This window comes from Xenopus tropicalis, chromosome 1, assembly GCF_000004195.4.
Source record: "Xenopus tropicalis strain Nigerian chromosome 1, UCB_Xtro_10.0, whole genome shotgun sequence".
NCBI lineage: Eukaryota > Metazoa > Chordata > Amphibia > Anura > Pipidae > Xenopus > Xenopus tropicalis.
Genome location: NC_030677.2, coordinates 4,762,276 through 4,777,440, shown reverse-complemented (window position 1 = coordinate 4,777,440; position 15,165 = coordinate 4,762,276). Strand labels below are relative to the sequence as shown.

Here is a 15,165-nt window from a genome sequence, read left to right as displayed (position 1 = left end):
TCTGCCTGCTTGCTCAGGCTGAGACTTCACAAAATGGCCTCCAGCCTCATGGCTGCTCAGCCTTTTATTACCACAGTGCCACCTTATGGCCAAACTGTGGAACTGCAAAAGGTCATGCTATGACCCAGGAACAGGCACTTACTTCCTATTACATTTAGGACCCTTCATAGCTGTTAAGGTAACTAGAGTACCACAGAGTGGGAAAAGGCACAATTTACCAGTTCCCTACATATGTATGGCAGATCCAGTCAGCTAATGATCATACCCTGATGTTTGGTCAATGTGGGCCCCAAACTAGTGACTTGCCTGATCAAAGTTAACTTGTAATGGTTGATTTTAATAATTATCCTATTAGATTCCATTTTGTAATCAAATTTGTTGATACATGATGTTGGATAACAATTACATATAGGCAGTTCTGTTTCAGCTAAATATGCATTGTCTCCTCTAGGAAATACAGTTAGAAATTAAAAAAAAATTACACATAATGTACGAATATCATAAAATAGTCTACAGTTACTTATTATGATTATCTATTATTTCCCAATAAATATTGTTTTGAGTTCATCTCTGGTTTGAATAAAATAATGTAACACTTGGGTAGGAATATACAGAAGAGAAGGCCACAGGATGAAGAGATGATGGCAAATATTTCCACTGCCACCATGTATTTGCCTTTGGTGCTCAGATAGGCCGGGATCATTGTGATCCAAACACTGCAGAAGAGCAGCATGCTGAAAGTGATGTACTTGGCCTCATTAAAACTGTCCGGTAAGCTCCGAGCCAAGAAAGCTACAATGAAGCTCACAGATGCCAACAGTCCCATGTAGGAGAGGACAATATAGAAGCCAATGGCTGAGCCCTCATTACACTGAATGATGATTTGTCCAGGTTCAAAAAGAAAGTTTAGCTCCAAGAATGGGGGAGAAATGGTCAACCAGATAACACTAATTAGTATTTGGATAATTGAACAAGAAAGAACAATACAGTAGGCCACCTTGACTCCAACCCATTTTCTCCAGGGACTCCCTGGCTTGGTGGCTTTGAATGCAATGGAAACCATGAGAGTCTTGGCCAGGACACAAGACACAGCTATGGAGAAGGTGATCCCAAAGGAGGTTTGCCGGAGCATGCAGGTTATATCCACAGGGTGACCGAGGAACAGAAACACAGAGAGGAAGCTCAGCTTGATGGAGACAAGGAGAATAAAGCTCAGAGTGTGATTATTGGCTCTCACTACTGGGGTGTCTCGGAATGAAATAAAGATTCCCAGTATAACTGCTGCTATTATAAAAAACACCAGAGAGAGGACAATAAAGACCAGAGTAAGAGAATCATCATATGACAGAAACTGAAGTTGCTTCTCAATACACAAAGTTTTCTCTGGGTTGGGCCATTCATAGTCCCCACATTTTAGACAATTATCCATATCTGCAAGAAAAAAAATAAATCTGTCAGCATGTAATACTAATATTGTGAGTAAGAACAATGTTGGAATACTGTACATATCATTTACTTCAATATGAAATTAATATGCATTAGTTGTATAATTGCTGTGGCAACACCTCACAACACCATCTACAAAGGTTGTGGCAACATCCAACTGATTACTGAGTTGTATAATAACTTTCCTTTCTTTCCCTCTCTGTTCCTCTTGCTCCTCTCTGGAGTAGGGATGTAGCGAACCTAAAAAAAAATGTTCACGAACCCGTTAGTGAACTTTCGTCGGAAAGTGCGAACATTCGCGAACTTTGCGAACCCCATAGACTTCAATGGGAAGGCGAACTTTAAAACCTAGAAAAGCCATCTCTGGCCAGAAAACTGATTTTAAAGTTGTTTAAAGGGTGCCACGATCTGGACAGTGGCATGCAGGAGGGGCATCAAGGGCAAAAATTTCTCTGAAAAATACGTTGTTGACACAGCGTTGCGTTTTGTGCTGTTAAGGGGAGAAAACACAATACATTCCTAAACTTATGTAATAAACTGCTTTAAAAAGTCCGGCATCTACATTCAAATCAAGTCGTGTGAAGGTTACGGCCGGTTCACACGCAAAGACAAAACGCCGCGTTTACTGCAACGAAAAAAAACGCAAAAAGCTTTAATGATACTGTCAAGTGTGCGAATATTAGTTTTTACTAGTTGTTTGTCACCTCCAGGACGTTCGTCCCGTCGGTGGGAATATTTCTGTAGTGGTGTGTTTAGCAGTCACCGTGCTTGTGCGCACGTGCATGGTCAGGCAGAGTTAATTCAATGTACAGTAACGTGAACCAAAAAACACTGATTCTGCAGTGTGGGCCCAGGTTTGTCCTACCTTTTCGATCACCTGTGGTGACCATAAAAGATACGATTTTGCCGCCGTTGCAGAACCCTGAAAAATCAGGAATGTGTACATTCCTAAAAAATAATGTTTTTTTTGTTGCAGCCACTGAAGCACAGAGGACAGAAAAAATATGTTAGATAGATGGTATCATAACCAATCCTGAGGCAGAACCTTTAAAAAATCGAAGATAGCGTACCAAGCACAGAAGACAGAAAAAATATCTTAGATAGATGGTATCATAACCATGCCCCAGGCAAACCCTTTCAAAGAACTAAGATAGGGTGACAACAAGCACAGAAGACATTAAAAACATCAAAGCTAGATGGTATAATAACCATGCCCCAGCCAAACCCTTTCAAAGAACTCAGATAGGGTGACAAGCACAGAAGACATTAAAAACATCAAAGCTAGATGGTATCATAACCATGCCCCAGCCAAACCCTTTCAAAGAACTCAGATAGGGTGACAACAAGCACAGAAGACATTAAAAACATCAAAGCTAGATGGTATAATAACCATGCCCCAGCCAAACCCTTTCAAAGAACTCAGATAGGGTGACAACAAGCACAGAAGACATTAAAAACATCAAAGCCAGATGGTATCATAACCATGCCCCAGCCAAACCCTTTCAAAGAACTCAGATAGGGTGACAAGCACAGAAGACATTAAAAACATCAAAGCTAGATGGTATCATAACCATGCCCCAGCCAAACCCTTTCAAAGAACTCAGATAGGGTGACAAGCACAGAAGAGTAGAAGAGAGAAAAATTCAGGATTTACCTGTCCAAAAAGTTTGGCTTACAATTAAGCCAGTAGGATTTGCACCCTAGTTTGTACGGTGGTGGAGGAGGACGCTAAAGGACAGCTGTGTGTGGTGTCAAGCGGTGTGCAGAGAAGGACAGCTGCATGGGCAGTCAGAACAAGTCTTCCGGTGTGCAGTAACCCTCCGAGATCCATGCCTCATTCATTTTAATAAAGGTCAGGTAATCAACACTTTTGTGACCTAGGCGAGTTCTCTTCTCAGTTACAATCCCTCCTGCTGCACTAAAGGTCCTTTCTGAGAGGACACTTGAGGCAGGGCAAGACAACAGATTTATGGCAAATTGTGACAGCTCTGGCCACAGATCAAGCCTGCGCACCCAGTAGTCCAGGGGTTCATCGCTCCTCAGAGTGTCAATATCTGCAGTTAATGCCAGGTAGTCCGCTACCTGCCGGTCGAGGCGTTCTCTGAGGGTGGATCCAGAAGGGTCCTGGCGCTGCCTTGGACTGAAAAAACTTTGCATGTCTGACGTTACAGAGTGGCCAAAGTGCATTGTCCTTGCAGGTGTGCTCGTGGGAGGATTACCGGCACCTCTGCCCCTGGAATGTGGAGTGACATCACCCTTAAAAGAATTGTACAACATGTTTTGCAGGCTGGTTTGGAAATGCAGCATCCTTTCGGACTTGTGGTACGTTGGTAACATTTCTGCCACTTTATGCTTGTAACGAGGGTCTAGTAGCGTTGCCACCCAGTACAGGTCCTTCTCCTTAAGCCTCTTGATACGGGGGTCCTTCAACAGGCATGAGAGCATGAAAGACCCCATTCTCACAAGGTTGGATGCAGAGTTATCCATCTCCCCTTCCTCGTTATCAAGGACTACGTCCTCATCCACCACCATCTCCTCCCCCCAGCCACGTACAAGACCAGGGCTCCACAAAATGTGACCACAAGCCCCCTGGGAAGCCTGCTCCTGTTGGTCTTCTGCCTCCACAAAGCCACCTTCCTCCTCTGACTCCGCTTCTGACACCTCTCCCTGCGTTGCAGCAGGTGCCTGGGAACGTTCTGGTGATTCCGCCCAGAAATCAGGCTCTTGGTCACGCTGGTCTACAGCGTCATCTGTCACTCGTCGCACGGCACGCTCAAGAAAAAAAGCAAAGGGTATTAGGTCGCTGATGGTGCCTTCAGTGCGACTAACCATATTTGTGACCTCGTCAAAAGGGCGCATCAGCCTGCAGGCATCGCGCATAAGCACCCAGTAACGGGGGAAAAAAATCCCCAGCTCTGCAGATCCAGTCCTACCACCCAGTTCAAATAGGTATTCATTGATGGCTCTTTGTTGTTGCAGCAGACGTTCAAACATCATTAGCGTGGAATTCCAGCGAGTCTGGCTGTCGCAAATTAAACGCCTGACTGGCAAGTGGTGCCGCCGCTGAATGTCAGCAAGGCGTGCCATGACTGTGTAGGAACGTCTGAAATGGCCACCTTCCTGGACTGCCTGAGAATGTCCTGCAATCCTGGGTACTTCGAGACAAACCGTTGGACTATCAAATTGGGAACATGTGCCATGCAGGGCACATGTGTTAAATTGCCCAGTCTCAGTGCTGCCAACAGATTGCTTCCGTTGTCACACACCACTTTTCCAATTTTCAGTTGGTGTGGGGTCAGCCACCGATCGGCCTGTGAGTGCAGAGATGACAGGAGTACAGATCCGGTATGGTTTCTACTTTCCAGGCACGTCATGCCCAAGACAGCATGACAACGGCGTACCTGGCACGTCGAATAGCCTATGTGGAGCTGGGGGTGCACAGGTGTGGAGGAGGACACAGCAGCAGAGGAGGAAGAAGCCAAGTTAGAAGACGAGTTAGAAGACGACTTAGAAGACGAGTTAGACAGCAAAGGAGGAGTAGAGGTGGTGGCAGACCATGCAACCCGTGGCGGTGACACCAACTCCACTGTTGTTGAACCACGCATTCCCTGCTTCCCAGCCATCACCAGGTTCACCCAGTGGGCAGTGTAGGTGACATACCTGCCCTGACTCTCTGACTCTCCGTCTCTCCATCTGAACTATCCTCCTCTTGCTCTCTTCTTGTGGGCACCCACAAAATATCACTCTCCTCATCATCATTCTCCTCAGATGCATCAATTTCTTCTGACAGCTCACAGAAGACAGCAGCAGCGGGGACCTCATCACACCTTATGTCCATCTCTGTTGTGTTGCCTGCCTGAATTATGATATATGGTGTAACGTCCGCATCTCCTTCATCTTCTTCTGGCAATAATGGTTGCGCATCACTCAGTTCAACAAACTCATGAGTAAATAACTCCTCTGACTCCAGTGAAGAAGGGGCGGCGGTGGTGGAGGAAGTGGTACGTGGGGTGCCCATAGCAGAGGAGGATGAGGATGTTGTGGCAAAGTTAGAAACAGTAGAGGATGGGGTGTGCTGTGTAAGCCAGTCAACTACCTCTTCAGCATTTTGGGAGTTCAGGGTAAGTGCCTTCGGAAAACTGGGCAATTTCCTAGGGCCACAGGATATCATAGCAGCATGGCCCCTAGTGCCTCTGCGTGGCGGCCTGCCTTTGCCTGGCATTTTTTTTATTTTTACAAAACAACAACAACTTGGGTGATGTTTCTGGACATGGAATTATTATTGTAATTTAGACAGATTGTGAAAAAGCTCACACAGCTAGGTGGCACTTGGTTGCAGACACCGGGCAACAAGGCCTGCAAGGGCAACGTATACAGTAGTGGATACGGAATATATTATTGCTGGTGGAAAACCGTCACTCAGGTTGTGTTTCTGGACACGGAATTATTATTGTAATTTAGACAGATTGTGAAAAAGCTCACACAGCTAGGTGGCACTTGGTTGCAGACACCGGGCAACAAGGCCTGCAAGGGCAACGTATACAGTAGTGGATACGGAATATATTATTGCTGGTGGAAAACCGTCACTCAGGTTGTGTTTCTGAACACGGAATTATTATTGTAATTTAGACAGATTGTGAAAAAGCTCACACAGCTAGGTGGCACTTGGTTGCAGACACCGGGCAACAAGGCCTGCAAGGGCAACGTATACAGTAGTGGATACGGAATATATTATTGCTGGTGGAAAACCGTCACTCAGGTTGTGTTTCTGGACACGGAATTATTATTGTTATTTAGACAAATTGTTATTTAGACAACAACAGTAGAGGATGGGGTGTGCTGTGTAAGCCAGTCAACTACCTCTTCAGCATTTTGGGAGTTCAGGGTAAGTGCCTTCGGAAAACTGGGCAATTTCCTAGGGCCACAGGATATCATAGCAGCATGGCCCCTAGTGCCTCTGCGTGGCGGCCTGCCTTTGCCTGGCATTTTTTTTATTTTTACAAAACAACAACAACTTGGGTGATGTTTCTGGACATGGAATTATTATTGTAATTTAGACAGATTGTTATTTAGACAAAATATACAGAGCAGTAGAAAGTAGATTACTAGCCAGAAAAACTACTTAAACTCTGCCTCAAAATAAATACACAGCTCCTCAGTCCTCTCCCCACACAAATACAGAGCAGTAGAAAGTAGATTACTAGCCAGAAAAACTACTTAAACTCTCCCTCAAATCAATCACAGCTTCTCTCCCTACACTATCTCTTCAAGCACACACAGGCAGAATGTAAAATGGCTGCTGGGCTTCGGTTTATATATGGAAGGGAGTGGTCCAAGGGGGGGGGTGGCCCAGGAGGGAGAGCTGCCTGATTGGATGCCATGTATCTGCTGGTTTGGGGTGAGAGGTCAAAATTTCGCGCCAGCTAAGGCGAAACCCAAATGGCGAACATACGCCGAAAGTTCGCAAACTTCCGTGTTCGCGAACACCCGATGTTCGCGTGAATTAGTTCGCCGGCGAACAGTTCGCTACATCCCTACTCTGGAGATGCAGCTTTTATCCCTGATTCCTGAAAATCTTTTGTTTTAGTTTTAAAAAAATTCTCTGCCAGTTGAAGTTTTTGTGACATCTTACCCTCAATGTTTCTTTTCTGCCCAGAATTAGTAACTCCCTGCTTTAGTTGGTCTGTGAGGATTCAGACTGGGATTTCCAGATCACAAATCCACTCTCTTCCTTGAAAATCCACGGCACCTTTTCCAACCTTTAAGCCACTGACCAATACAACATTGATACGGTATTTCTCATTATAATGCCTGTATCAGTCAGTATCTAGTTACCAGTTAAATTGGAGATTTCCCCTTCTGAGCAGGGGGCACAGTCATAGCAGCAGGGTGGGGCTCCTTCCCTTGGGACTTTCCTGTAGCCAGGGGGGCAGTTTGTAGAGCACTGGGACTTCAGAATCTACAAATTGAAATGTAGAAATAAGAAATAAAAAATCTTTTGGTTTTCACAATGTATTAATTATTCAGCTTTGCATATTTAAAAGAAACAAGAGGAATTGGTGAGTACACTACAGTTTGTGTTACATTATCAGTGACACCTCAGTCAGTGCTGGCAGGTTATAGTATAGTCACTCACCTACCTTGTGAAGTTGCTTGGAGAGAACCTACCCACACATCTAGGGAGGAAGGTGAAGGCGAAGGCGAAGGCGAAGGCGAAGGCGAAGGCGAAGGCGAAGGCGAAGGCGAAGGCGAAGGCGAAGGCGAAGGCGAAGGCGAAGGCGAAGGCGAAGGCGAAGGCGAAGGCGAAGGCGAAGGCGAAGGCGAAGGCGAAGGCGAAGGCGAAGGATACAAGACTCCCTAACTTTTCATTGTAAATGATGCACAAATTATTGGATAGGGAGGCAGACCCCTTACGTGCCTTCCCAGAACCCCATGAATTGCAGGAGAAAAAGTCAAAGTTGAATGTTAAAAACGCTATCCCATAATAAAGGACCACTTATTATCTACACATATATATATATATATATATATATATATATATATATATATATATATACTTTTTATCCCTGAGGGATTCTTAATCCTTTTAAATTTTGAGGGAGTTTCTAAAACTGTGATTGGTTAGTGTGTATGCATGATTAATAGTGAGTAGGCAGTGACTAGAGGGAGAAGGCAGAGGGATAAGGAACCATAGCAGGACTGTGATTGGTTAGTGTGTATGTATGATTAATAGCGAGTAGGCAGTGACTAGAGGGAGAAGGCAGAGGGATAAGGAACCATAGCAGGACTGTAGTTCCATAGGAAGCAGCCAGACAGGGCTGTGATTGGTTAGTGTGTATGTATGATTAATAGTGAGTAGGCAGTGACTAGAGGGAGAAGGCAGAGGGATAAGGAACCATAGCAGGGCTGTGATTGGTTAGTGTGTATGTATGATTAATAGTGAGTAGGCAGTGACTAGAGGGAGAAGGCAGAGGGATAAGGAACCATAGCAGGACTGTGATTGGTTAGTGTGTATGCATGATTAATAGTGAGTAGGCAGTGACTAGAGGGAGAAGGCAGAGGGATAATGAATGTTGGCCCACCATAGAACAAAATCTAAAACACAGCAACTTTGCCATCAATACTGCCTGGACAGCTCATAAAATATACAGGGGTGGGCAGGGAAGGGCTCCAATCCCATTGGTTGATGTGGAAAGCAAGAGCCAGATAATAATTGCTTATTATAATTTGATCATTTTCTTTGGCTATTGCATGTATTGAAAATTATGATTTAATAGGTATCACTGAGACCTGGTGGGATGATAAATGCGACTGGGCTGCGAATTTGAATGGTTATACACTTTTTAGGAGGGACAGAGAGATTAAAAAGGGTGGAGGGGTTTGTCTTTATGTAAAGTCAGATTTAAAGCCATGTAATAAAGACATTACCAATGAAAACATTGAATCTCTTTGGGTAGAAATTTCAGTAGGGCTGAAGGTCACAAAGAAAATGATCATTGGTGTATGCTATAAACCCCCCGTATAGATGAGGGAGATGAGGCCCAGCTATTGTTGCAAATGGAGGAGGCTTCAAAATTGGGTCAAGTTGTTATTATGGGGGACTTTAATTATCCGGCACTGACTGGAGTAATGGGGGGGCTAAGTCAGAAAAAGCTAGTAGGTTTGTAAATATGCTAAATGACAACTTTTTATTTCAGGCGTTCAAGAACCCACTAGGAATGACGCTATTTTGGACCTGGTGATTTCTAATAATAATGAACTCATCTCTAACATTTGTGTGGGTGAGCATTTGGGGAACAGTGATCCCAACATGGTCTCCTTTGAGATAATGCTGCAGAGACAGCACTATAAGGGAGTAAAACGCTGGATTTTAGACGTGCAGACTGTGCCAGTATAAGGGCATCTCTGCAATGTGTCAACTGGGGAAGGCTTTTCATGGGGTTAGGCACAGAAGGAAAATGGAACCTCTTTATAACATTGCTTTGCAGGTATACACAACAGTATATCCCCTTGTAAGCAAGGAGAGGCATCGCAAAGCAAAACCTTTATGGCTGAATAAAACTGTTAGTGTCAAGGTTGGTAAGAAAAAACCTGCTTTTAAAGCATTCAAGTTAGCTGGGGCAGCTGGGGCTTTCATCAGATACAAGGGGGCAAATAAAGCAGCAAAAAAGCTATCAGACAAGCTAAAATAGAGATGGAAAGGGTATTGCAGCTAGGAGTAAAAAGAATCCAACATTATTTTATAATTATGTGAATAGTCTGACATCAGTAGTAGGAAAGCTTTTGGAAGGGTCAATAAGGGATAGGGTAGTTGAATACATTGCAGTTCACAATACTATAAGTTTGTGCCACATGGGTTTATGGGTAACAGATCTTGCCAGACTAATTTAGTCGCCTTTTATGAGGAGGTGAGTAGGAACCTCGATGCTGGAATGGCAGTGGATGGGATGTACTTGGACTTTGCTAAAGCGTTTGATACAGTACCTCACAGAAGGTTAATGATCAAATTAAGGAATATTGGCCTAGAACATAATATTTGTAATTGGATAGAGAACTGGCTGAAGGATAGATTATACAGAGTGGGGTAAATGGAATATTTTCTAATTGGGCCAGTGTGGTTAGTGGGTACCGCAGGGGTCAGTCCTTGGGCCTTTGCTTTTTAACTTGTTTATTAATGACCTGGAGGAGGGCATAGACAGTACTGTTTCTATTGATACTAAATTGTGCAAAACTATAAGTTCCATGCAGGATGCTGCCGCTTTGCAGAGCGATTTGACAAAATTGGAAAACTGGGCAGCAAACTGGAAAATGAGGTTTAGTGTGGACAAGTGTAATTTAGAAATAAAACATACCCCAAAATAACATGGCCGTGTCCCTTTAACATAAATACAAGAAACACATTTCTTTACTGCGTGTTACTTCAGTTCATTGGTCTTGTAATTCCTTTTCTAATTCATTTATTCAACTGTAATATCACATATGTATTAGGGACGCACTGAACCCACTTTCTTCAGATTTGGCCGAACCCTGAATCCTTCATAAAAGATTCGGCCAAATACTGAACCGAATCCAAATCCTAATTAGCATGTTAGGTTATGGTAAGGGTTAATAGTTAAGGTAATTAGGTTATGGAAGGGTTAAAGGTGATGCAGAGAAAAAGTTTCAGCTTCTGTGTATACGTGACAAAAAGTCATGTGATCTTTAAGATTCCGTTCAGCCAGGAGCGTGGATTCATTCATCAATCTGCTTTACTACAAACTGCACATTTGATCACATTGTCTACAATGGGCCTGGGAGATTGATTAAAGACAATTAAAGGCAGTGTCAGCATCTAATAGTGGGAGCTATGTATTTGTATACGGTGATTATATATTATAATGAGACATAAGTAAGAACACATGTAATTTGGTACCATTTTCCTTTTGGTCTAAGCAGTTATTTAAAGGGGCACTAAACCCAACCATAAAGCTGTCCCACTGCGCCCCCTAGTTCTCTATAGAAGTTGATGAAAAACATAATTACACATGGAAACCAATTCCCCAATGAGAATTCTACTGACTGAAAACTTCATTAGGGATGCAAGAGAAGTGACCAATGAGAATGCTGCTAACCGGCCTCCCTAACTCCCATCTTTTCCCCCTACAGTCTATATTAAATACTGCTGCCAGAATTCTCCTCCTCTCATCCAGGAGAGTTCAGGCCCTTCCCCTGCTAAAGGCCTTATCATGGCTTCCTTTTAAACAAAGAATATTCTACAAACTCCTCCTCTTAACCTTCAAAGCCCTCCATTCCTCTGCTCCTCACTACATCTCTTCCCTTGTGTCTCCGTATGTTCCCGGCCGACTCCTTCGTTCCTCGCAGAGCAATCACTTGGTTGCGCCCCCCACTACTACTGCTGTTTCCCGCCTTAAACTTTTCTGCCCTGCTGCCCCTCACATTGGGAATGCCCTCCCTGATTTCCTCCAGAGAGAATCCTCCCTCAGTCTTTTTAAAACTAAACTAAAAGACTCCCTATTGGAGCACTCGCCCAGCACCTGATCTGGGAACTGGCACTTATATTGTAATGTCACCCACTGTGACCTACAGCACTTATATTTGCCCATTTGTGTCTGTTAGTTACCCCTCCCATATAGATTGTAAGCTCTACGGGGCAGGGACCTCCTTCATCTTGTGTTTTTGACTCTTATTGCAACTGTACCTTGTATTGATTTGTATTTATTGTTGTACTTTGTATTTATCCATTATCTTTAACCCCCTGTTTGTATTAATGTATTCTACTGTACAGCGCTGTGTACATAAGTAGCGCTTTATAAATAAAGATATACATACATACATACATACATGAGAATGCTGATTCCCAGCACTGTGTCAGGCCCCTTGCTGGTACCATATAGAGATAATTATGTCATTTTAACTTCATTATATGAGATTGTGAATTATTTGATTAAAATGGAGTCTATGGGAGATGGCCTTTCCGTAATTTGGAACTTTCTGGATAATGGGTTTCCGGATGAGGGGTCTAATAACTGTATATATTATTTATAATAACAAATATATAAGTGTTTTCTTCCTACTTGGCCTTTAGTGTCTTTCTTCCAGACTATCTCTTCAGTATTGATTTGAAGGGAACTTGCAGATTCTGACCACGTATATTCGCCAACACTTCTTTGTTGCCAGCGTAACTCTGAATCATTATACAAGGAGAGAATCTCATATGCCTCATAAATAACTAATTCTCTTTGTTCATTTAGGAGAACATTCCGTAGATATCGGTGTAACTGTAGAAAGAATGAAGCTTAAGATAAGATACCAGTAAATGAATAAAGTTTTAGTGGGATGAATCCCTGCAGTTTGATTTCAGCGCAATGAATTATTGTAATTGGAAATTTGTTTCCAGTTTTTAAATTTGGCAAAACCTTACAGGTACAGTGCTGACTGCGCTACGGAGCGCTGCACATGTGAGGGGCAGGGAAGGTATATAGGCTCCTCCCCTCCCGCTCCCTATATGCCCCTACCGGCACATCATTCAGACACTGCACCTTTGGATCTGGCTCCTTGCACCCCTTAGTTTCCCTGAATTAGCACCCCTGGAATAAGTAAATAACCCCAATAGACTCTTGGATCTCTGGGTAAATTATCATTATTGGTGCAGAGCCCCTTATAAGTGTTATTGTTGTTTAATCTATATACAAGATACAAAGTCCCATTAATCTGTCTCAACAGCCATCACTTGGGTCTGACCAGATGCAATAAAACATGTACCTTGGGGTGCTGAGCTTCAGTCTGTCTGTTTTACCCAGAATCACTTGCCCACCTATCTCACCATTGAAAATGGGTCATTCCCCAGTGTCATACTGGGCAGCACATAGTGGCAATGGATAGAACATGTGGATAGAACATAGAATTAGGGGTTTTAAAAGGTGCAGAGCTTCAGTTTGTCATTTGTTTACCCCAAAATCTAATGCTTCCCATTGAACCAATAAGACTGTACCATTTCATTTGCACCAGTGTAAGAAACCTACTGAGCAGTGTATCTAGTATAGGAACCAAGCATCTTGCTTGTCACCAAGTAGAATGAAAGGTATCTGTCTAGAGTCATTGATTTCAGTTCAATGGATATAAATGCTTTATGTTTTACAATATTTATCTGGAGAGAAACAACAATTGAATATCTGGTTTGCAGGCTTGCTTTAGGCATGATTGTACAAAAAGTACAAAAAGTAGAACCAAATCTGTCCTCTAGACCAACCCTGCTCTTGACAATATATCGGAAGACGGCTGTAAATTCATAATGAGGTGTAGAACCCATGGAACTGATCTTGCACCCAGGAGGGTCTCCTCTACACAATCACCTACTGCTTCCTCATCATTAATATCCAAAGTTATGTACATGTGTACTGGGATATGAATAATAGAGGGTGGACCTGAATACAAAGGTAAGTAATAACAAGAACAATAAATTTGGCTGCCAGAATAAGTGACTCCCATCTGAAAACTGGAAAGAGGCAGAAGAAGAAGGTAAATAATTCAATAATTCAAAAACTATAAAAAAGAAAAAAATGAAGCATTGAAAAGTTGCTTAGAATTATCCATTCTATAACATACGTAAAGCTAACTTAAAGCTAAACTACCCCTTTATAGGAGCACATAGGTGAGCGTATATCAGATATTAACCCTTTAAGTGCCAGCCAAATTCGTCATTTCAGTTCCCCCCAGTGCTAGACGTTTTGTAAACATTCTCTGCTCTCTCAATGTAGGGGCTTTTACTGGGGGCAGGGTTAAGTTTAGGTAGGCAAACTATATATTGTTTTTTTCAGGAGAACCTGAGCTTTCCAAATCTACCTGAGTTTTTGTGTATTTCCACTTCTGGAACAAGATTTAGAGCTTGAAATACAAAAAAAAAAGAAAAAATGCTATTTTTCATGATATAAGGATTTCTACCAGAAACACATTTTATTTAATGGACAAAAATTCAACTGATTTGGAAAGCCTCATGTCTCCCGAACATGCCAATACCTGATATGTATAGTTTTATTGAGATTTCTGACTTCTATAGATCAAAAACTCCGAGCAGTAAATTACTAAATTTTCAAAGCATTACAGCAGAATACGGCATACTTTACATTCCAAAGCCAAAAATCCTGGAACATTAGGTTTACCCCAGGAAACCATACATTTTTGAAAACTACACATTCTGACGAATCCGAAATGGGTAACTATGTCTTCCAACTCCTAAGTTCCAAACAGCAATGCTTTACTGAATTTAGCATTTTCTATAAAAAATTATGAAAATTCTAAAAAATCACCTGAAATCTTCTATTTTCAAGCACCTTATCTCCCACATAACATTAGGTACGAAGAAAACACACCCTAAATATGAAAGCCAGGGGTCCACTGAACAGTTTGATGCCCATTGTGCATAGGATCACCGATGTATCTGGAATTTAGAGACCCCAAAAGGAAGTTAGTACATACAAATTGCCCAGGAGATCTCTTTAGCTACTGAAAATTCAATACGTTTACTGCATTTTCTGTGGGGTAAAAACCCCAAAAAATACATTGACCCCCCCAAAACCATATATTTTTGGAAAGTACATATTCGGGCGAATTCAAAATTGGTACCCATATCTTTCTACTCCAAACTACAGAGTCGCAGTGCTTTCCCAAAATTGCTAGTTTTGGTGAAATACCTGAAAATCACATCAAATCTTCCACTTTCAAGCACCATATCTCCCACATAACATTAGGTACCAAGAAAACACACCCTAAATATGAAAGCCAAGGGTCCGCTGAACAGTTTGATGCCCATTGTGCATAGGATCAGCACTGTATCTGGCATTTAGAGACCCCAAAAGGAAGTTAGTGCATACAAAGTGTATACACTGCAATATAAGCTACCGGCATGTGCATTATGCGGCATAAGACCCCCTAACAGTAAGGAGACCCTAGAAAACTATACATTTTCCGAAAGTACACAATCTGACAAAACAAAAATGGGTAAATACATCTTTCTACTGCAAACTACCAAACTACAAAGCTATGCTAAACAGAACGATTTTTTTGACATTTCTGAAAATTGTCACAAAGCTTGCATTTTACCCCATTATGTACCCCCACATTTTGTACCGTATCAACATGAAACATTCTAAATATGAACACCAGGGGTCTACTGAACAGTTTGATGCCCTATATGCATAGATTTACCAAACTATGTGGGGT

At 42.5% G+C, this 15,165-nt stretch overlaps 1 protein-coding gene across 1 annotated transcript; it reads right to left on the bottom strand.

Moving 5' to 3' along the window:
• Positions 1-742: 742 nt before the first annotated feature.
• Positions 743-1,240, bottom strand: LOC105946479 (vomeronasal type-2 receptor 26; the record flags this gene model as incomplete). The annotated part of the gene is made up of 1 exon (XM_031895069.1): positions 743-1,240. A coding segment is annotated over one exon (498 nt), but the record flags the coding sequence as incomplete, so codon positions are not given.
• Between the last annotated feature and the right edge of the window lie 13,925 nt (positions 1,241-15,165).